The sequence below is a fragment of the Salvelinus fontinalis genome, chromosome 22 (assembly GCF_029448725.1).
Source record: "Salvelinus fontinalis isolate EN_2023a chromosome 22, ASM2944872v1, whole genome shotgun sequence".
Classification (NCBI taxonomy): domain Eukaryota; kingdom Metazoa; phylum Chordata; class Actinopteri; order Salmoniformes; family Salmonidae; genus Salvelinus; species Salvelinus fontinalis.
Window position 1 is genome coordinate 11750100 of NC_074686.1, and position 23756 is coordinate 11773855.

Below are 23756 nucleotides of genomic sequence, written 5' to 3' on the forward strand. Positions count from 1 at the left end.
AAGAGCACATGGACCCAAACTATGCTTCCCATTTCCCCAAAGAATAACTAACATCCAGGGGGTTGGGAAAGAAAGCAACAAACCTTGTTTCTATAAGGTTCTTCCCTGAGATTTATTTTCCTCACTGCTCCAGGTGTGGGTCTCCTTCAGGCGCAGATCCAGGATTAGCTTATCTTCACCAATTACTAAACCATTTCAATAAAAAACTGACCTCAGATCAGTGTTTTGAAAAAAGAAAAAAAACTCTGCTCCCTTCTGACTCTTCTAATGTCGTCATATTTATATGTGCGTGAGTCGATCATTAGACAGTGTAGGACCCATGTCAAGTCAGTATATCCTTTCTTGGCAGTGCCAAACATAGACCGCTTCAGTGTAACATGTCATCATGTACTGTTTGTTGAGTAACAATGATAAGATAATATACTGTTTTACACAGAACTGAAAGTGTGTACTCCATCATGAGTTAAAAATAAATAAAATAAGAATAATAAAGAATAATAATAAAGTATAACTAACTACAGTAAGAAACCGTTTCACAATTTGCTGTATAAAAATTCTCACATGGAATGTTAGGGTTGAGATGGGAGTCTTTGGCATTCACAAGCACAAATAAACGCACTCATTAATTGTCTCTCGTCCACAGGATGATTCAGCCCATTCCTAAATTATGCAAGTGGTTAGAAATTAGTTTCTGTCAAAGATTTATTGGTTGATTGTGCCAACAATGGATGGCCGTATTAGACAGAGCTCCGTGCAAGTGGTGTATTCCACATGTATCAGTGCACCTCATATTTAAAAAAAGAGTGACACCTGCCGGAAACTTTTTCTATGCATTTAATCGTATCCGATAGGCTAAATCCAGATAGATAACTTGAAAAACTGGGCCCAGAGGTGTCTCTGTTCATTGGCTAGAAAATGGTTAAAGGCAGGACACATATCCTGGCTTGGCCTCAGTTGATTGGCTCGTAAACCTGCGTTTGGGGCCTGTTCTTGCGGACAGACACACCCCGCCCAGCAGGATGATCAGCATGGGAGTGCCCAGCCCCACCGCCATGATGACCAGAACCAGGGGAGAAAACGAGTCCACAGGAGGAGAGCCCAGTCCCACCAACACAGTCCTGATTTAGGAAGGAGAAAAGATTAGGCAATAAGACAGAGAAAAAGCAAGAGAAGGAAGAAAATCATCAGTGATGACAATTTCATTATAATTTCAGGTAGTTGGTGGTGGTGTGAGATGATTGGTTAACGGTGGGGCTATAAACTGCAATTTAATGTATAATTAATTTCAAGTTGCTAAAATGCAACATATGGATGAACAAGGATGAAGCAAGGATGAACCAATAGGATGTAAACAGTTACCTACCAGCTAAGGTAGTTGGTGGTGTTGTAGAATGGGTCTCCAGTGATACTGAAGGTCATGTTGAGCCCGGTGGTCTGGCGCTCCCCTCCAAAATAAGCCAGCACCAGGCCGGAGGGGGGAGGCTGGGCTACGGGGACAGGGGTTGAGTGCCGGCAGGGAGTGGCGTCCTCAAAGACAGGTGATGGCCTGCGGTAGGCCACGGGCTTCCATTGGGCGTAGCCAAGAACAGTGGAGGTGGAGTTGACTGGAGAGGACACCCACTGAGATAGCTAAGGGAGAGGAAAGACAAGATCACTGTAGAATCTGACAGCTTTAGTGACAGTCTACAGACAGAAGGAGCTTAGAACAGTGAACCTGTTCAACCATAAATGAATCAACCATAAATGATAAACCAGACAAAATTTGTTGAAATATAAACATCTAAACACTCAGTCAGTAACATTTACTACAGTATAACTGCATGTCTATAACACACACACAGACATTACCTTGAATATGGAGGGTGTGTATTCGTCATCTATTGACCGGCGCATGTCCACTCTGCTCATGGGATGGGTGTCTCCCACGGCCTGTAGCTCTAGGGAAAAGCGGGAGCGATTGGACCTCGGGGCCACGCCGTCCAGCCCCACCCTCAGCTGGGAGGAGTTCGCATTGTGGAAGAGACTGGGCCAGCCTTGGTCCCGCCCCTCAACATCAAAAGCTGAGAACTAGGTTAGGAAAATAATGGTTGAATACAGGCTAGCTAACATGCAATAAAATGTATAATCTCACTGAACAGTAGTACTCACTTCACTTCAGTAACCAAGTTTAAAATCATAAAATCAAAGTTTGTCAGACATTTTCAGACCTTTAAAAGTGGTGTAATGTAGAGATGAGTCCATGTTATCTGTTGAGTGGATCCAGACAAAGATCTGAATCTCTCATGATGAAATGTCTAATTTCATCATGCAGGCTTTAGATGATCCAGTTCCACCTACCTTCAGACAGAGCGAGCCATTGCTGAAGCTCTCGCTGGCGTCTCTTCCACAAAGCAGGGCGGTGTGGGCCGTGGGGTCCAATGTCTTGTTCAGGTCGCTCCAGGTGAAATTCTGCAGCTCGTAGGGCTGGAAAAAGCTGGAGGGGGGTAGGTGCTCAGGGTCAGCTGTGTCGTTGACATCGTCATACTCCCACAGCTGACGAGAGACAAATCAGTTGGTTTAGTGAATGAGTTACGTATGGCTGTCCAGGCTGAAATCAACCCATTTTTAATACCCAGGTGTTTTGTTAGAGCTATTACTATATTGCTAACAACCATCCAAACATTTATGATCTACAAGAAATGTCTAGAGCTACAATTTGACCATGCAAATGATTAATTTCAATAACCTGGATTATGGTTCAAAACCTAGCACCTCACTTGTCTTTATGGTTTATGCATTTGGATGATATACAGTCATGTGACCTGTATCAGCCACTCAGAATATCACCTCAACTGACACTTACGAACACGATGACCATCAATTTAGAACTACTGGTGACTCACCCTGGTAAAGACGAGTGCGTTGCTGTACAGAACACTGCTCTCTGGAGTCACTTTCAGGCTGCCTGTGGTATTTTGCACGAGGAAGGCAGGCCAGTCTACCTCCACCTTGGATGAAATGGAGCTTGTGTGCACCAATAGTAATGCTGGCGCCCCCTGGCTGCAGAGGAGGTAATGCAGTGTGTTGTTTTTGCCGAGCGCCCGCACATGGAGCAAGCCAACACCAGGGGGCAGCAGTGTCAGCAAGGAGTTCAGACCAGGGTTCAGCTCCAGGGATACCTGGGAAGAGGTAAGTAAAACAGAGAGTATGTTTTATAATTTTTCTATAGCAACACAGGTGAGAATCATACAAGCAAACTGAAATTGTAAACAGAGGTGATTCATGAATCAATAACAGATTTGCACAGAGTCCTGCTCAGGCCAACAACGCTAAAAACATACAGATTGGTTCTGACTTGGTAAACAAGGAAGTCTCAAATGAGATCGTTCATAATCAGTATTTATTCATATTTGACATGGCTGGATTGCCAGCACAGAGTAGTGCTCAGTTTCTATTTTTTTCAGCCATCTCAGCAACTGGGGCGGTAGGTAGCCTCGTTTTTAGAGCGTTGGGCCAGTAACCGAAAGGTTGCTAGAGTATCCATTAGCTGACAAGATAAAAATCTGTAATTCTGCCCCTGAACAAGGCAGTTAACCCACTATTCATAGGCCGTCATTGTAAATAAGAATTTGTTCTTAACTGACTTGCCTAGTTAAATAATGGTGAAATAAAATAAAATAAAAATGTAAAACAAACACTTAGGCCTACACCTACAGCGCATTCGGAAAGTATTCAGACTCCTTGACTTTTCCCAAATTTTTCTCAATCTACACACAATACCCCATAACAAAAAAGCTAATTTAGACATTTTTGCACATATCACATTTACATAAGTATTCAAACCCTTTACTCGGTACTTTGTTGAAGTACCTTTGGCAGCGATTACAGCCTCGGGTCTTCTTGGATATGACGCTACAAGCTTGGCAGATATGTATTTGGGGAGTTTCTCCCATTCTTCTCTGCAGATCCTCTCAAGCTCTGTCAGGTTGGATGGGGAGCGTTGCTGCACAGCCATTTTCAGGTCTCTGTAGATATGTTTGATCGGGTTCAAGCTCTGGCTGGGCCACTCAAGGGCATTCAGAGACTTGTCCCGAAGCCACTCCAATGTTGACTTGGCTGTGTGCTTAGGGTCGTTGTTCTGTTGAAAGGTGAACATTCACCCCAGTCGGAAACATGCTCCGCTCTGGAGCAGGTTTCCATCAAGGATTTCTGTACTTTGCTCCGTTCATCTTTCCCTTGATCCTGACTAGTCTCCCAGTCCCTGTTCCATCACTGAAAAACATCCCCACAGCATGATGCTGCCACCACGATGTTTCACTGTAGGGATGGTCCAAGGTTACCTCCAGACATGACACTTGGCATTCAGGCCAAAGACTTCAATCTAGGTTTCATCAGACTAGAGAATCTTGTTTCTCATGGTCTGAGAGTCTTTAGGTGCCTTTTGGCAAACTCCAAGCAGGCTGTCATGTGCCTTTTACTGAGGAGTGACTTCCGTCTGGCCACTCCACCGTAAAGGCCTGATTGGTGGAGAGCTGCAGAGATGGTTGTCCTTCTGGAAGGTTCTCCCATCTCCACAGAGGAACTCTGGACCTGTCAGAGTGATCATCTGGTTCTTGGTCACCTCCCTGACCAAGGCCCTTCTACCTGATCGCTCACTAGACCTGGCCGCCCAGGCGAACTAAGTTTTGGTGGTTCCACACTTCCTCCATTTAAGAATTATGGAGTCCACTGTGTTCTTGGGGACCTTCAAAGCTGCAGAATTTTTTTGGTACCCTTCCTCATATCTGTGCCTCGAAAACAATCGTGTCTCGGAGCTCTATGGACAATTCCTTCGACCTCATGGCTTGGTTTTTGCTCTGACATGCACTGTCAACTGTGGGACCTTATATAGACAGTTGTGTGCCTTTCCTTTATGTCGCTACAGTATGCATTGTTGGCTGGGGTCCAACAATGGGTAAATGACAGTGGTGGAAAAAGTACCCAATTGTCATACTTGAGTAAAAGTAAAGATACCTTCATAAAAAATGACTCAAGTAAAACTGAAAGTCACCCAGTAAAATTCTACTTCAGTAAAAGTCTAAAAGTATTCGGTTTTAAATCTACTTAAGTATCAAAAGTAAAATTATTAATAATTTCAAATTCCTTATATTAAACAAAATAGATGGCACAATTTTCTAGTTAATTTTTTTTTTTTTTTACAGATAGCCAGGCGCACACTCACACATCATTTACAAACTAAGCATTTGTCTTTAGTGAGTCCGCCAGATCAGAGGCAATAGGGATGACCAGGCATGTTCTCTTGATAATTGCATGAATTAGCCTGTTTGGGCTGCAGGGGCAGTATTGAGTAGCCAGATAAAAGGTGCCCATTTCAAACGGCCTCGTACTCAATTCTTGCTCGTACAATTGCATATTATTATTACTATTGGATAGAAAACACTCTCTAGTTTCTAAAACCGTTTGAATTATTTCTGTGAGTCAAACAGAACTCATTTGGCACAAACTTCCTGACCAGGAAGTGGAAAGTCTGAAATTGGGGCTCTGTTCTACTTCCTGCCTATAAATGGGCATGATACGTAAGAGTATACGTGCACTTCATAGACCTTCCCCTGGATGTCAAGAGGCGGTGAGAGAAGAAATTTAGTGTTTATCTTGGTCTGAAGTGGAATACAGGCTCTTTGTATGACGTGTCCGCCCATTTCCTGTTTTCTGGAGGCGCGAAAGGGTACTTGGATTTGCCTTCTGTTTAGCTGCCGTTATGGACGACTAATCTCTCCGGCTTTGATTTTATTTGATACATGTGACCATATCATCGTAAAGTATGTTTTTTCAATATAGTTTCATCAGATTATTGAAAATGTTTCGGGAGTTTTGCCGTGTTCCGTTCTCTTCCGTTTGTTGACATGAAGAGCTTTGTGCCACTAGGCTAGCGCGCTTGCTAATTTAAGAGGGAAAATGAACGTTCTAATTCCAAACAACGATTGTTCTTGACAAAGGACACCTTGTCCAACATTCTGATGGAAGATCACCAAAAGTAAGAATCATTTTATGATGCTATTTCATATATCTGTCGTGCATGTGAACTAGTCGTCGGCGCCCAACGTTTGGGTACTCAGCTATACCGAAGCTGGATGTCGTAATTAAGTAATTTTTTAGAATTCTAACACTGCGATTTCATTAAGAACTAATGGATCTATCATTTCCTATACAACATGTATTTTTTAGTTATGTTTATGAATAGCTATTTGGTCAGAATATGTGTCAGAAAATGTCAGAAAAATTTCGTTGCTGTTTAGACGTTGTGGAAAAAGTAGCTAAGTTAGCACAATGTGTAACCACTGATTTCAGCTCTAAATATGCACATTTTCGAACAAAACATAAGTGTATGTATATCCTGATGTTATGGGACTGTCATCTGATGAAGAATATCAAGGTTAGTCAAATTATAAATCTTTTGCTTGTTTGTTACGATTGCTAACCTTTTGCTACTGGGAAATGGCATGTCTTTCTGGCTATTGTGGTAAGCTAATATAACGCTATATTGTGTTTTCGCTGTAAAACACTTAATAAATCGGAAATATTGGCTGGAATCACAAGATGCCTGTCTTTCATTTGCTGTACACTATGTATTTTTCAGAAATGTTTTATGATGAATAATTAGGTATTTGACGTTGGTGTCTGTAATTATTATGGCTGCTTTCGGTGCAATTTCTGATTGTAGCTGCAATATAAACTATGATTTATACCTGAAATATGCACATTTTTCGAACAAAACATAGATTTATTGAATAACATGTTATAAGACTGTCATCTGATGAAGTTGTTTGTTGGTTAGTTTGGTTGGTTCTTGGTTAGTTAGGTTGGCTTTGTGCATGCTACCTGTGCTGTGAAAAATGTCTGTGCTTTTTTGTATTTGGTGGTGAGTTAACATAAATATACGTGCTGTTTTCGCTGTAAAACATTTTAAAAATCGGACATGTTGGCTGGATTCACAAGATGTGTACCTTTCATTTGCTGTTTTGGACTTGTTAATGTGTGAAAGTTAAATATTTAAAAAATATATATATTTTGAATTTCGCGCCCTGCACTTGAGCTGGCTGTTGTCATAAGTGTACCGACGTCGGTCTTTAAACTAATTTTCTGTCCTGCAAAGCATTCAAAATGTAACAAGTACTTTTGGGTGTCAGGGAAAATGTAAGGAGTAAAAAGTACATCATTTTATTTTGGAATGTAGTGAAGTAAAGTAGTCAAAAATATAAAAAGTACAGATTCCCCCAAAAACGGTAAATTATAGTTTTATAGATTGTTGGTCATCATTACAATATGGCTAGCGCTATAAATACAAACCCAAACACGTATATCCAAAGTGTTAGTAATCACCAACTGGCTAAAATGTATAACTTGCTATCTAGCAGCATTTAGCTTACTAACTAAATTCTCAAAGCGTCAGCTAGCTAACGCGTTACATTACGTTAACTACTTTATCTGGTCAGCAAAAGATTAGCTAACGTTAGCAACCTTTTATAGCACTTTATTACTGTACAACAGAAATGTAAACAACAATGTACTACCCAACTTACATTCCGTCGGTAGTTATCACCATTGCCGATAAAACTAGAAGAAAACCGAACCGTTAAAAGCAAAAATAAGACATAAAAGTGGATTGTGTACAAAATCTCCGCCGCCATCTTTCTTTTTCGGCATACACGTGGAGGAATCACGTGCCTAGTACTTTATTTGATCAGCTGATTTGTATTCAGCTGACTCGTCAGTATCGATTTCAGCAGTGGTGGAAAAAGTACCCAATTGTCATACTCTTGTAAAAGTGAAAGTCACCCAGTAAAATACTTGAGCAAAAGTCTAAAGTATTTGGTTTTAAATATACTTAAGTATCAAAAGTAAATGTAATTGCTAAAATATACTTAAGTATCAAAAGTAAAAGTATGAATAATTTCAAATTCCTTTTTTAGGCAAACCAGTAGGCATAATTCTCTTGTTTTTTAAATTTTACAGATAGCCAGGGGCACACTCCAACATAACACAAATGCTTAATTTGTAAATTAAGTGGACACTGATGTCTTGCTTCCCGACAAGCTAAACACCTTCTTTACCCGCTTTGAGGATAAAACAGTGCCACCGTCACTGCCGCTACTGCATCCTCAAGGCATGCGCAGACCAGCTGGCTGGAGTGTTTACTGACAAATTCAATCTCTCCCTATCCCAGTCTGCTGTCCCCACTTGCTTCAAGATGTCCACCATTGTTACTGTACCCAAGAAAGCAAAGGTAACTGAACTAAATTACTATCGCCTTGTAGCACTCACTTCCGTCATCATGAAGTGCTTTGAGAGGCTAGTTAAGGATCATATCACCTCTACCTTACCTGACACCCTAGACCCACTTCAATTTGCTTACCGCCCCAATAGATCCAAAGACAATGCAATCACCATCGCACTGCCCTATCCCATCTGGACAAGAGGGATACCTATGTAAGAATGCTGTTCATTGACTATAGCGCAGCATTCAACACCATAGTGCAATCCAAGCTCATTAAGCTTGGGGCCCTGGGCCTGAACCCCGCCCTGTGCAACTAGGTCCTGGACTTCCTGACAGGCCGCCCCCAGGTATTGAAGGTAGGAAACAATACCTCCACTTCACTGATCCTCATCACAGGGGCCCCACAAGGGTGCGTGCTCAGCCCCCTCCTGTACTCCGTTTACCCATGACTGCGTGGCCACACACGCCTCCAACTCAATCAAGTTTGCAGATGACACTACAGTACTATGCCTGATTACCAACAATGACGAGACAAATTGTAAGTCGCTCTGGATAAGAGCGTCTGCTAAATGACTTATATGTAAATGTACAGGAGGGAGGGGAGGGCCCTGGTTGAGTGGTGCCAGGAAAATAACCTCTCATCACTCAATGTCAACAAAACAAAGGAGCTGATCGTGGACTTCTGGAAACAGCAGAGGGAGCACCCCCCTATCCACATTGATGTGACCGCAGTGGAGAAGGTGGAAAGCTTCAAGTTCTTCGACGTACACATCACTGACAATCTGAAATGGTCCACCCACACAGTGTGGTGAAGGCGCAACAGCGCATCCTGTCGGGCTGTATCACCGCCTGGTACAGCAACTGCACCGCCCGCAACCGCAGGACTCTCCAGAGGGTGGTGTAGTCTGCCCAACGCATCCCTGGGGGCACACTGCCTGCCCTCCACGACATCTACAGCATCCACTAGTCACTTTAATCATGTTTAAATACTGCTTTACTCATCTTATATGTATATACTGTATTGTAGTCAATGCCTCTCCGATATTGCTCATCCTAATATTTTAGATATTTCTTAATTCCATTTTTTGATTTAGTGTAACTGCCAGATTAGAGGCAGTAGGGATGAGCTCTTGATAAGTGTGTGAATTGGACCATTTTCTGTCCTGCTAAGCATTCAAAATGTAACAAGTACTTTTGGGTGTCAGGGAAAATGTATGGAGTAAAAAGTACATTGTTTAGGAATGTAGTGAAGTAGATGTTGTCAAAATATAAAATAGTAAAGTACATATAGTCCAAAAAACTACTTCACTACACCTGCATTGCTTGCTGTTTGGGGTTTTAGGCTGGGTTTCTGTACAGCACTTTGAGATATCAGCTAAAGTACAAAGGGCTATATAAATACATTTGATTTGAAGTAGGACTTAAGTATTTTTTACTTAAGTACTCTAAATTTCAGGATGCAGCAATTAATGAAACATTTTACCATAGACTAAGCTACATTATTAACAAGTGGTGAGAATCATAATCACAAACACACATCATGGGCGTCAAAGTGAATGAAACAAACATAGCCCTATGTTATTTGTATCCACTTTTATTGAAGTTGATTCTATCACAGGTAACAGCCCCAAGCAAAGGGTAATGGAGGGAAATGGTCTGGTGGAGTAACAGGATTCAGAACCAGAGACCCCGTAACGCCAACTATTTCTTACAGAAAACAAAGCACTCATTGAAATGCAAGACGATCCAATGCAGCATTTAAAAAGGACCTTCAGAGGTAGACATTGCAGGCTATAAATGATTTGCAAGGTCTATTTTTCTATAGGATCCCAGTGCTTTAGTAGTTCATTCAAATTACTTGGTCACATGATTTGGTCACCATCCATTGGTAACCATTCTTCAACACAAAGGAGTTCTTCCAAACAAAGAAATGCCTAGTGAGACTAACCGAGGTAAACCTTGGTCCCAGGAGAACATATTCAGTCACATCTTACACTTACTGCCATAAATACTGCACAAACACACACCATACACACAAACCAAACTAAACTTGAGTGCCTTGATACCAAATCCAGTACATTCATACAGTATGTAATACATGCAACAACCCTATCCCAGTCTGCTTACAGTGACCATAACAAAAGTCATATCTGAGTGAGAGGTTTATAAAACAGTGCTGTTAAGTTATCATATGTACAGGATACACATGGTATACACCGTCCAACAAAATGCTTACTTGCAGGTTCCTTCAACAATGCAACAACAAGAAATAGCTCAGATTGCCTATTCCTCCATTACCCTCTTCCTCCTCTCTGTTCCCAATCCTTCTCTCACTCTACTCGGCACCCTGTCCTCCTCCTGTCTGCTCATCTCCCTTCTTCTTGTGTCCAGAGACGATGTCGTCGATGCGCAGCAACAAGATGGCCGTCTGGAGAGAGAAAGAAGAAGGAGTCCAAGGGAGTAGAACTGCACGGCCAAACAATATGTACAGTGCCTTCAGAAAGTATTCATACCCCCTTGACTTACATTGTGTTACAGCCTGAATTCAAAATCTCACCCCATAATGACAACGTAAAAACATGTTTAGATATTTTAGCACATTTATTGAAAATGAAATACAGAAATCTAATTTACATATACATATTCAAACCCCTGAGTCAATACATCTTAGAATCACATTTGGCAGTGATTACAGCTGTGAGTCTTTCTAGGTAAGTCTAAGAGCTTTTCACACCTGGATTGTACAATATTTGCACATCATTTTTTAAATTCTTCATGCTCTGTCAAGTTGGTTGTGTATCATTGCTAGACAGCCATTTAAGTCTTGCCATATATTTTTAAGCCAGTTTAAGTCAAAACTGTTACTAGGCCCCTCAGGAATATTCAATGTCGTCTTGGTAAGCAACTCCACTGTAAAAAAAACATTAGGAACACCTTCCTAACCCTGAGTGGCTCGCCCTCAAAACAGCCCCAATTCATCAGTGAATGGACTCTACAAGGTGTCAAAAGCATTCCAATTTGTAAGTCGCTCTGGATAAGAGCGTCTGCTAAATGACTTAAATGTAAATGTAAATGTATTCCACAGGGATGTGGGCCTATGTTGACTACAATGCTTCCCAGTTGAGTCAAGTTCGCTGGATTTCCTTTGGGTGGTGGACCATTCTTGATACACATGGGAAACTGTTGAGTGTGAAAAACCCAGCAGTGTTGCAGTTTGACACAAACCGGTGCTCCTCGCACCTACTACCACACCCCGTTGAAAAGGCACTTAAATATTTTGTCTTTCCCATTGACCCTCAACGGCACACATACAATCTTTCTGAAGGCTTAAAAGTATCTTTAACCCATGTCCTCCCCTTCATCTACACTAATTGAAAATAATTTAACAAGATACATCAATAAGGGATCATAGACTGACCAGGTGTTCTTAATATTTTGTTCACGCAGTGTATATTTGGCCTTGTGTTTAGGTTATTGTCCTGCTGAAAGGTGAATTTGTCTCCCATTGTTTGTTGGAAAGCAGACAACCAGGATTTTGCCTGTGCTTAGCTCTATTACGTTTACGTTTTTTTAGGATATAAAGAAAGTGTAGTCCTCGCCAATGACAAGCATACCCATAACATGATGCAGCCAACACCATGCTTGAAAATATGAAGTGGTACTCAGTAATGTGTTGTGTTTGCACCAAACATAACGCTTTGCATTAGGACATAAAGCTAATTTATTTGCAGTTTTACTTTTAATGCCTGTTGATGTATCTTCAGTTCTCCTATTACAGCCTTCAAACACTAACTGTTTTAAAGTCACTATTGGCCTCTGAAAACCTTGAGCGTTTTCCGTCTTCCCCTCGGCAACTGAGATAGGAAGGACGCCTGTATCTTTGTAGTGACTGTGTGTGTTGATACACCATCCAAAGTGTAATTAATAATTTTGCCATGCTCAAAAGGGATATTCAATGTCTGCTTAAAAAAAAAATTTTTTTTTACCCATCAACCAATAGGTGTATTCTAGTCAAGGCTCATCCTATAAAACTACTGCTGTACACACCTTTTCTATTCATATACTGTCCATAATGTCTATACAAACACCATCATATAAATAAATATTTATTTGAGACTGACATTGCATATATATATATATATATTATTGTTTTGTTAGTTATTACTGCACTGTTGGAGCTAGAAACAAGCATTTCACTGCACCTGCAAAATATGTTTACGCAACCAACATTTGATTTGAGGTGCCCTTTGTGAGGCATTGGGAAACCTCCCATCTTGGTAGTTGAATCTGTGGTTGAAATTCATTGCTCAGTTGAGGGACCTTACAAATTATTGTATGTGTGGGGTACAAAGATGAGGTAGTTATTCAAAAATCATGTTAAACGCTAGTATTGCCATGCAACTTATTATGGCGCTTGTTAAGAAAATGTTTTACTCCTGAACTTATTTAGGCTTGTCATAACAAAGGGGTTGAATACTTATTGCCTCAAGACATTCCAGCTTTTCATTTTTTATTAATTTGAAAAAATGTCTAAAAACATTCGACTAACATTACGGGGTATTTTGCCAGAGACAAAATCTCAATTTAACCAATTTTAAATTTAGTCTAACAAAATGTGGAAAAAGTCAAAGGGGTGTGAGTACTTTCTGAAGGCACTGTAACTAATGAACACTTGTGTAGCGCCTCAATGCCCTCAACATTGTATTAAGCAGGTGGTTGGAGGTCTCACCTCTACTGCAGTCTTGTAGGTCTGGGCCTTGACGGCCAGTGGCTCCCAGATGCCCAGGGCGGTCATGTCAGCCAGGGTGCCAGTCTCTCCGTTCACCCCCCACGACACACTGCCCTTCTGGGTGTGCTTGGCCTGGAGTGAGATGGAGCTCAGTGAAAAGGCCACTATAATGTACAGTAAAACCTCCATCTCCCTTTCACACCCTCTCTCACACTTGCGCACACACTCTCCCATTGTCTTCCTCCGAGATGGTATGAGGTTCTACCTTTGACTCTCTCCGTCTCTCTTACCCTGAGGGAGGTAAGCACACGGATGGTGGAGGCGCCACAGTTCTGGATGAGGGTGCGGGGGATGACCTCCAGGGCCTGGGCCAGGGCACGGTAGGGCCACTGCTCCACGCCAGTGAGGGCCTTGGAGAGCTCCATCAGCCGCTGGGACACAGCCATCTCGGCAGCGCCACCGCCAGGCAGCAGGCTGGGCTCCAGCAGCACATTGCGGGTCACCTGCATGGCATCCTGCAGGTTACGCTCCACCTCCTGGGAGAGAGAGGTAAATGGAGGAAAGCGAGATTTCAGAACACAAGTAAAACCTAATTTCGTCATCTTTGCACTGATAACTTCTGTGACTTAAAATTTTAAAAGAGACAGGTTCTAGGAGGGGAGTAGAGACTCATCCCATTAACGTCATTCTTTACATTATCATCCCTCTCTTTTAGCACTTAGTGATTGTTGCACAACAAAAAGCGCATATTATTTTGAACGCTTTATTCTCAGTTTCTCACCGCCAGAATTTCCTTGCTGGCTCCTCTCAGCAGGATGGTGCAGGCTTTAGGGTCTTTGCACTCTGTGACAAAGGCAAAGTACTCGTCTCCAATCTTCTTGATCTCAAACAATCCTGCCCCCAGGCCCACGTCCTCCTCGCGCAGCTCGTCCGTACGGCTGGCAATGCGTGCGCCACACGCCCTGAGGGGTAACAAGGAAATAGGTTAGAGCAGTAGTTGTGAAGACCATACACCCCGTTAAAGAAACATAAATAAACCAAAACGCAATGAAAGTGCTCGGTTATTCGCTAGCTATGTACATAGTAACATGACACAGAACAAAACGGCGAAATTTAAACATGTTTTTGTTTGCGAGAATTGTCAACACATTTTTTTTTGTTGCTTTCAATTGGCTTACCTGGCAATCCGGTTGTTGTCAGTCTTTCTTACACGGCGAATAGCCGTGATGTTAGCCTTCATCAGGTAGTGCTGAGCCAAGTCTGGAGAGAGGCAAAATATAGTCGAGGTAAAAAAAAATGTTTTAAGTCAGTTGCATCAGACATAGGCCTTAACAAGAACAATACATTTTGAAGCAGCGTAGGGTACCCGAGATGCCCTTCTCTGTGAAGATGAGGTCAGGCTTGAGGCGGATGATGTCTTCACAGATCTGCTGGATGTACTCCTCCTCCATCTGCAGTATGCGGGCAAAGTCCTCCTCACGAGTGATCTCAATATCAGTCTGGCTCTCTCCCTTCTTGTACTCCAGGGAGCAGTCCAACAGGACAATACGGGGATCCTTGATCATTCTGCGCATGCGCGGGTGGGTCACGTCCTTGTTTACCATCACACCTCTCAGCACGCACGAGTCCTCGATGATCCCACCGGGAACCTGGACAAACACATTAACACAGAGGATGAAGCAGAACTTGGACTGCACAGGAAAACGGACATTAAAAAAAAGACACTTTGAACCTTACCTTTTCTACTTTGGCGTACTTCTTGATGTCGATCTCCTTGCGTCCGTTCTCCTCCATCTCCACAGTTTTGACGGCGTCCAGGGCGATGCTGCAGGCCATGTCAGACCAGCGGCTCAGGGCCTTGGTGTTGATGGCAGAGTTGATGATCTTCAGCATCATCTCCCTGTCGCTCACGTCCACTGGGGTGCTGGGAGGAGGAGAGTGTGTTGTTAAACAAATGTTATGAGTGTGAAAGCATTTGCCACCTAAAACTGTGGTTCTCAAACTGGGGGTCGCGAAAAGGTTTTTGTGGGGGTTGAAACAGAATGGGAAAAACACATTTTCCCTACATTTTAATTAGAGGTCGACCGATTATGATTTTAACGCCGATACCGATTATTGGAGGACAAAAAAAAGCTGATACTGATTAAATCGGCCGATTTATAAAAATGAAATGTTTTATATACACTGCTCAAAAAAATAAAGGGAACACTTAAACAACACAATGTAACTCCAAGTCAATCACACTTCTGTGAAATCAAACTGTCCACTTAGGAAGCAACACTGATTGACAATAAATTTCACATGCTGTTGTGCAAATGGAATAGACAACAGGTGGAAATGATAGGCAATTAGCAAGACACCCCCAAAAAGGAGTGGTTCTGCAGGTGGTGACCACAGACCACTTCTCAGTTCCTATGCTTCCTGGCTGATGTTTTGGTCACTTTTGAATGCTGGCGGTGCTTTCACTCTAGTGGTAGCATGAGACGGATTCTACAACCCACACAAGTGGCTCAGGTAGTGCAGCTCATCCAGGATGGCACATCAATGCGAGCTGTGGCAAAAAGGTTTGCTGTGTCTGTCAGCGTAGTGTCCAGAGCATGGAGGCGCTACCAGGAGACAGGCCAGTACATCAGGAGACGTGGAGGAGGCCAACAACCCAGCAGCAGGACCGCTACCTCCGCCTTTGTGCAAGGAGGAGCACTGCCAGAGCCCTGCAAAATGACCTCCAGCAGGCCACAAATATGCATGTGTCTGCTCAAACGGTCAGAAACAGACTCCATGAGGGTGGTATGAGGGCCCGACGTCCACAGGTGGGGGTTGTGCTTTTAGCCCAACACCGTGCAGGACGTTTGGCATTTGCCAGAGAACACAAAGATTGGCAAATTCGCCACTGGTGCCCTGTGCTCTTCACAGATGAAAGCAGGTTCACACGCACATGTGACAGACGTGACAGAGTCTGGAGACGCCGTGGAGAACGTTCTGCTGCCTGCAACATCCTCCAGCATGACCGGTTTGGCGGTGGGTCAGTCATGGTGTGGCATTTCTTTGGAGGGCCGCACAGCCCTCCATGTGCTCGCCAGAGGTAGCCTGACTGCCATTAGGTACCGAGATAAGATCCTCAGACCCCTTGTGAGACCATATGCTGGTGCGGTTGGCCCTGGGTTCCTCCTAATGCAAGACAATGCTAGACCTCATGTGGCTGGAGTGTGTCAGCAGTTCCTGCAAGAGGAAGGCATTGATGCTATGGACTGGCCCGCCCGTTCCCCAGACCTGAATCCAATTAAGCACATCTGGGACATCATGTCTCGCTCCATCCACCAACGCCACGTTGCACCACAGACTGTCCAGGAATTGGCGGATGCTTTAGTCCAGGTCTGGGAGGAGATCCCTCAGGAGACCATCCGCCACCTCATCAGGAGCATGCCCAGCGTTGTAGGGAGGTCTTACAGGCACGTGGAGGCCACACACACTACTGAGCCTCATTTTGACATTACATCAAAGTTGGATCAGCCTGTAGTGTGGTTTTCCACTTTAATTTTGAGTGTGACTCCAAATCCAGACCTCCATGGGTTGATAAATTTGATTTCCATTGATAATTTGTGTGATTGTCAGCACATTCAACTATGTAAAGAAAAAAGTATTTAATAAGAATATTTCTTTCATTCAGATCTAGGATGTGTTATTTTAGTGTTCCCTTTATTTTTTTGAGCAGTGTGTGTGTATATATATATATATATAATATATATATATATATAATATATATATATATATATAATATATATATATATATAATATATATATATATATATATATATATATATATATATATATAATACACACCTTTTTGTAATAATGACAATTGCAACAATACTGAATGAACACTTATTTTAACTTAATATAATACACACAGCTCTGAAGTGACAATGATACTGAAGAGTCTGCTTATGAGACAAATACTCTCAACTGTTTGAATAAAAATAGAGTTTAAGTTACCTGTGATGAATGTTGAAAAATAAAAACTGTCATTTCTATATGCAGGAAATCCTATTTTAATAATGGGCATGGTAAGAATTGACGACCAAAGTGCGAGTCATAATTCCCATGACACCTAGCAAAATCTGAAAAGCGGTTCCTTCATTTATTCTAAAGGATATTTTTAGATTCACTTAAAATAAGGTCTGTGTTTCGTGTAGGCTTACACCACCTTGCCAATTTTATAACTGTGTAGATATCCATAGGACAAGGTAACTCTGATCAATATTGGCTAAATATAAGCGAAGATACATTTTTTTGAAGAGTGGATTTATGAAAATATTTTGACAAACGTTACCTTATCCTAGTGAGATTTACACGGGTATCAAAACGTCGAGGCGGTTTAAGCCTGCACGAAATACAGACCTTATTTGAAGTAGAGCGAGACATTCTCTATGGAAGACATGAACGGTAAAACAACGAAGGAACCCCTTTCAAGTTCAGCCGCAAGTTATTACAGGAATTATAACGCGTCGACTACTTCTCTCTAAACCATATACCTTTGACTAATCCGGAAACTATCACCTCGAAAACAAAACGTTTATTCCGTTCCGTATTTTATCTAACGGGTGGTATCCATGAGTCTAAATATTCCTGTTACATTGCACAACCTTCAATGTTATGTCATAATTATGTAAAATTCTGGCAAATTAGTTCGCAAAGAGCCAGGCGGCCCAAACTGTTGCATATACCCTGACTCTGCGTGCAATGAACGCAAGAGAAATGACACAATTTCACCTGGTTAATATTGCATGCTAACCTGGATTTCTTTTAGCTAAATATGCAGGTTTAAAAATATATACTTCTGTGTATTGATTTTAAGAAAGGCATTGATGTTTATGGTTAAGTACACATTGGAGTAATGACAGTCATTGATTGATTGTTTTTTAAAAGTTTAATGCTAGCTAGCAATTTACCTTAGCTTACTGCATTTGCGGCACAGGCAGGCTCCTCGTGGAGTGCAATGTAATAAGTGTTAGACTAGTTAACTGTAAGTTTGCAAGATTGGATCCCCCGAGCTGACAAGGTTAAAAATCTGTCGTTCTGCCCCGTTCCTAGGCCGTCATTGAAAATAAGAATGTGAGGGCCTCCTGGGTGGCACAGTGGTCTAGGGCACTGCATTGCAGTGCTAGCTGCGCCACCAGAGTCTCTGGGTTCGCGCCCAGGCTCTGTCACAGCCGGCCGCGACCAGGAGGTCCGTGGGGCGACGCACAATTGGCATAGCGTCGTCCGGGTTAGGGAAGGTTTGGCCGGTAGGGATATCCTTGTCTCATCGCGCTCCAGCGACTCCTGTGGCGGGCCGGGCGCAGTGCGCACTAACCAAGGTGGCCAGGTACACGGTGTTTCCTCCGACACATTGGTGCGGCTGGCTTCCGGGTTGGAGGCGCGCTGTGTTAAGAAGCAGTGCGGCTTGGTTGGGTTGTGCTTCGGAGGACGCGTGGCTTTCGACCTTCGTCTCTCCCGAGCCCGTACGGGAGTTGTAGCGATGAGACAAGATAGTAATTACTAGCGATTGGATACCACGAAAATTGGGGAGAAAATGGGATAAAAAAAAAGTTTTTTAAATAAGAATGTGTTCTTAACTGACTTGCCTAGTTAAATAAAGATTAAATAAAAGGTGTAAAAAATAAAAATAGGCAAATCGGCGCCCAAAAATACCGATTTCCGATGGTTATGAAAACTTGAAATCGGCCCCGATTAATCAGCCATTCCAATTAATCGGTCGACCTCTAATTTTAATAGGCTACATATACCATTGGTATTGTATATTTATACATTTGCCTATTCGATCTGGTTACTAACAAAATAATTTGGTACAATACTGTAGGCCTGTCTCAAACATCTCATCTGTACCACAGAACCAAAAAGTGTCTTGACTCTTGACCAGTCATCAGCATTTGGCACGCAAAGGCAGGATGCATATCCAGGTTAATGACCAGAAAGCACTGGTTTCATTTCCTCCAGTTTTAGCAGACAAAAACATAGTATGTTTATATATAAAAAAGATTAGCAATGTGCTACAGACGCATCTTTGCCAGAATAGGCTTCCTGGTGATTCGTTGATCATTTTCATACAGGTCTAGGCCAAGTTTGGGTGGCTACTGGCTATCTGTCTAAAGATACCATAGTTGTAACGTCACACTACCTTCAATACTTATGGGATGAAGATGTAATACATTTACCTGAATATGTTACAATATTTGTGAGGAATAAAAAGGCTGCAGACAGACCATGCTTTCTAGCCGATCCGGCAACATACAGGTCAGCCGTAACCTGGACTCCAGAGAAGTGACATGACATTGGCTGCTAACATGAATGACTTTCACCTTAAAATGCAGGTCTAAAACATATCTTGCGTTTTGAGCAGATCACTGTTTGACATGAAACATGCAGTGACCAGAAAAAGTATTTGGGCCAAAGCTCTAGACTTCATATAAAATCACAGATTAATGTCAATCACAGATTTGCATAAAAAGTGAAGTTACACAGATGTCAAGTTAGGATTCAGCCCTTAACAATTAAAAGGTTGTGTGTGTGTGTGGGCGGGCGGTAGAGGCTGGAACAGTACCTGATATCTTTGAGCAGGTTGAGCATATCATCCAGGGCTTGTCTGTAGGCACTGATGACAACCGTCGGGTGCATCTGCTGCTCCAGGAACTGCTCTGACACAGACAGCATCTCACCCGCTAGAGAGATGCACAAAATGTATGGATGTCTCCCCGGCCATGGCTGTCGATAACACCTTCTGTGGCAGAAACACCCCCCTAAAAAAAATTCACGCCTTGCGGCCAAAGTGGCCGTTGTGCCCTTGGGCTGAATATAATAATACAAATTCCTTCTCCCAGCTGCTGCCAATCGCCCTGCTCCGAAGCACCCCTCACTCACATGGCTCTCAGATATTTCAATTCTTATTAGTCAATGCCCGTCACGTGATCAGGTCCTTTTCACAGGCATTGCAGCTCCGAAGTAGACTAGTAGTGATGTCAGAAACATTGGGATGCAACGGCGCATGCATCCTTATGGAATTCCAAGGCAAATATTGAAGACGTTAGAACTGTCCATGTTTACTTTTTCATGTAACAAGATGAGTAACAAACAGAAAAAGCACTAACCTATGTCAATCTACTATCTCACATATGACATAAGTTGACCTTTCTATGGATCAGCTTGTCGTTCTGTGCAAAAAAGAAACATTCCAAACAGACGCTCTGGGACAGTTGTGGGATGATAGACCCCAAATGAATACTACTACCGTACATCAAAACAAAATTTCAAAAGCAATGAGGCTGATGCAACAGATCAGAACTTCTAGATTACAATGTTGATAACCTATTATTTCTTCACATTATAAGCGCAGCAATGCGCACACGGCAGCAGGCTATAAATGTTCCAACATGCAATTAGCAGGAACGGTCTATCAGGTTGCGTGGAAAACACAACTAATGGGACACAGAGTTAAATGTACATTATTAAAATGTTAATTTTTATTAAATTAGGCCCTATTCATTTCTGCATACTTTTAACTCGGATCTCGTATGTGGACAGAGAATTGCGTAGTTGGTACGCAAAACGCGTGCATGTTGGCAGGTCTGCAATTGGCCCAACATCGCCCGGGTTTGGCCGGCATTTTAAATACGATTTTCTTCGGAACAGATTTGCCTAGTTAAATTAAAGGTTAAAAAAAAATCCAAAATGGCCTTGCCCCTAAAACCACTCAATTCTTGGCCTGGTTGAGACACAGGAGTAATACATGAAGAATAGGCTGGATTGGATTACTAGTGTACTACTACCATGAGAATAGACCTGATGGTGCAGTCTATTCACAGTATTGGACATGTGGTGACTCACCCAGGATGATGACAGAGGTGGTGCCGTCTCCCACCTCCTCGTCCTGAGTGCGGCTAATCTCAATCATGGACTTGGCAGCCGGGTGCTGGACCTGGATCTGTGGAAGCAGAGACAGAGGGAAGGAGGTGGGCTTTGCACTGGGGCACTGAACATTGATATTTTCTGCATGGAAGTAGACGTATTGGGAATCATAGCAAGTGTGCTCTTCTCACCTCTCTCAGGATAGCGTTGCCATCGTTGGTCATCACAATCCCACCCATGGGGTCCAAAAGCATCTACACACAAAGCATGTTATGGTTTCCCCAATTCAAGTGCTACCATAAAGTATGTTTCAAGCAAAACTGTGCCAAAAACCTGGGTATAAAAAGAAACCTATAGCTCACTTTCATCATGGCCCTTGGTCCCAGGCATGTTCTGATGACGTCTGCGATCGTCTACAACACACACACGAAAAGAGGTTTATCTATATAGTGTCAACAGGCAATGCATCATAGCTATCCTATATTCCTCATCAATTGAGCTACAGTAGCAATGTACTGGGTAGGGATGTGACGATACCAGTATCGCAATATTTTTTCCATGGCAAAAATGAAAAAGCAGACCAACCTCTTTGGTCCTTAAACACATGCTGTATGTAAAATATTGTGCGTTATAGCTTGGAAAATAAACGTGACTAGACGACAACATGATGTTCGTTTCCAACATTAGGGCTGTTTTCCAAAACTTCATGGTCCCCCCCCCCCATGATGATAGCAATTATCACGATACTGGTATCATCCCAGCCCTAGTACTGGGCCCCATAGTCAGCTATTAAACATAGAATTATGTTGAAATAACATAGCTAGAAACCATGTTAATTCAACCAAATACAGTGGAAGACACCAACTAATGGGACCTCACCTTGGCTGCACTGATATTTCCCGTCTGAACCTTCCGTCCAGACTCCCTCTTCATATTCTGGCCTGTAGGGAACATGAGAACGGAGTTAATAGTATATTGTGTAAAATATTGCAGCAAAAACACAGCAGAACAAAACATCATTACAGCAATTAGTCTATTAGTCTAATTAGTCCGAATTTACATCATACAAAAGCTAGCTAGGCGTATCGTGTGGATTATGGATGTCTCGTATTTTGGAAGGCTGACATTTTACGCTGTAATGATATGCCTTGTTGCTAACAGATACATAATTACTAAACTACACACAAATACTGCACCAAAGTTGGCTTAAATCATCTGACATGCTAGTTACTGACATGCAGGAGCTGTCTAATGTTGACATACCTGGAAGCGTCAACGACTAGGTTCAAATTGCAGTGATTTGAGTCAAACTTCGAGTTTCACTAAGGTTGTCTAACAGATGGGTAGGACTCCCATGTTTTTAGCCCCAATTGGTCAACAGCAACCAAACTAGCAAGCAATAAAGTATTATCAATGTGTAACGTCATTGCAAAATGTATTCTTGAGAATTTACATTTTAGTTAAGCACTTAACGTTAGCGGTTGTGTAAAATGTACTGTAGCCAGCCAGACAGGTTTGTTGTAACGTTATCTGACGTTACGGCCAAGAAAGTCATACAAAGAGTTAGTTAGCCTACTAGCTAAATACCTTGCTAACGCTAATTAGCGAGCACTGTCAGTTGTCGGCAAGGAAGCAGAAGCACATGCTTTGTAGCTGGCTACCTGTGTAGCCTGTACTGGCCGCTTGTCAGGGTATTACAAACGACAAAGACATCAAAATGCGTCACATTTCCACAGAAATCAAAGTTAAGATGTTACATTTCTCGTTGCTTAAGGTTTTTCTATTTACTTACTCAGCACGAGAACCTGTTGGTCCATCATTGTGACAGTGTGTGTGTGGGACAACGGTCTGGAACCTTCTGGGCAGCACTAGAGGAAGAAGATCCTGATGCGGGGCGGATTACTTCTAGTGTGTTAACCAATAACCTTCGAGCTAAACGTGATGTACTGTGACTTCCACCAGTTGGGGAACCAGGGTAAACGCAAGAGGATTAAAGGGGAGGCGAGTATGTACAGGGCATCATTGTGAGACGCACCCTGTACCATATATTCATTGCCCTGTACAAAACCAAGCAACTCCATATGCAGTAATCCAATATTGGCTAGACCTTTTCTGAAATTCAAGGATGCCTGTATTACAGGATGTTTCCCTTCTTGTTGTTGAATTGAAAAAAAGAGAGATATGACAATACCAAACCACTATTTTGTATTTATTTTACCTTTATTTAACTAGGCAAGTCAGTTATTAAGAACAAATTCTTATTTACAATGACGGCCTAAACTGGACGACCCTTGGCCAATTGTGCGCTGCCCTACTAATGCAGGGATCAACTAGATTCAGAAGCAGGCCGTTTATTTCTGGAGCGGAACATAATTACAAATAATTTGTAGACTGCAAATTGACCGCAAGAAGCCCAAACATATGTTTGTCTAAAACAATCATTTCAGACCTTCCTTATATTTGTATACGATCACGTCTCTCTATTATATGTGGGAACACTTCGGGAAACAGATTTCTTAAATTAAAATCACTTTGAGCTGATTTCCTAGTGTTTTTAGTTTTTTTATACTGAACAAAAATATAAACATAACATGCAACAATTTCATTGATTTATATCTGTATTCCCATTCATTGAGTTACAGTTCAAATGAGGAAATCAGTCAACCGAAATAAATTCACTAACCCCTAATATATGGATTTCACATGAATACAGATATGCATCTGTTGGTCAAAGATACCTTTAAAAAATGGGCCTCAGGATCTCGTCATGGTATTTTGTGCATTCAAATTGCCATCGATAAAATGCAATTGTATTCATTGTCTGTAGTTGATGCATGCCCATACCATAATCACACCCCCAGCATGGGGCAC

The 23756-nt window shown here is 42.2% G+C and overlaps 1 protein-coding gene and 1 pseudogene across 1 annotated transcript; both read right to left on the reverse strand.

Moving 5' to 3' along the window:
* Positions 1 to 818: 818 nt before the first annotated feature.
* Positions 819 to 7700, reverse strand: LOC129819813 (glycosylated lysosomal membrane protein-like; annotated as a pseudogene).
* A 2132-nt stretch (positions 7701 to 9832) lies between these two features.
* LOC129819814 (T-complex protein 1 subunit gamma) lies at positions 9833 to 22786 on the reverse strand. The gene is made up of 13 exons (XM_055876420.1): positions 22678 to 22786; positions 21765 to 21826; positions 21248 to 21298; positions 21077 to 21139; positions 20865 to 20961; positions 19585 to 19702; positions 14721 to 14907; positions 14350 to 14632; positions 14162 to 14243; positions 13765 to 13945; positions 13274 to 13519; positions 12984 to 13115; positions 9833 to 10682 (listed from the first exon to the last, which is right to left on the reverse strand). The coding sequence occupies exons 1-13, from the start codon at positions 22703 to 22705 to the stop codon at positions 10590 to 10592; spliced, it is 1623 nt and encodes a 540-aa protein (XP_055732395.1). The 5' UTR covers positions 22706 to 22786; the 3' UTR covers positions 9833 to 10589.
* Between the last annotated feature and the right edge of the window lie 970 nt (positions 22787 to 23756).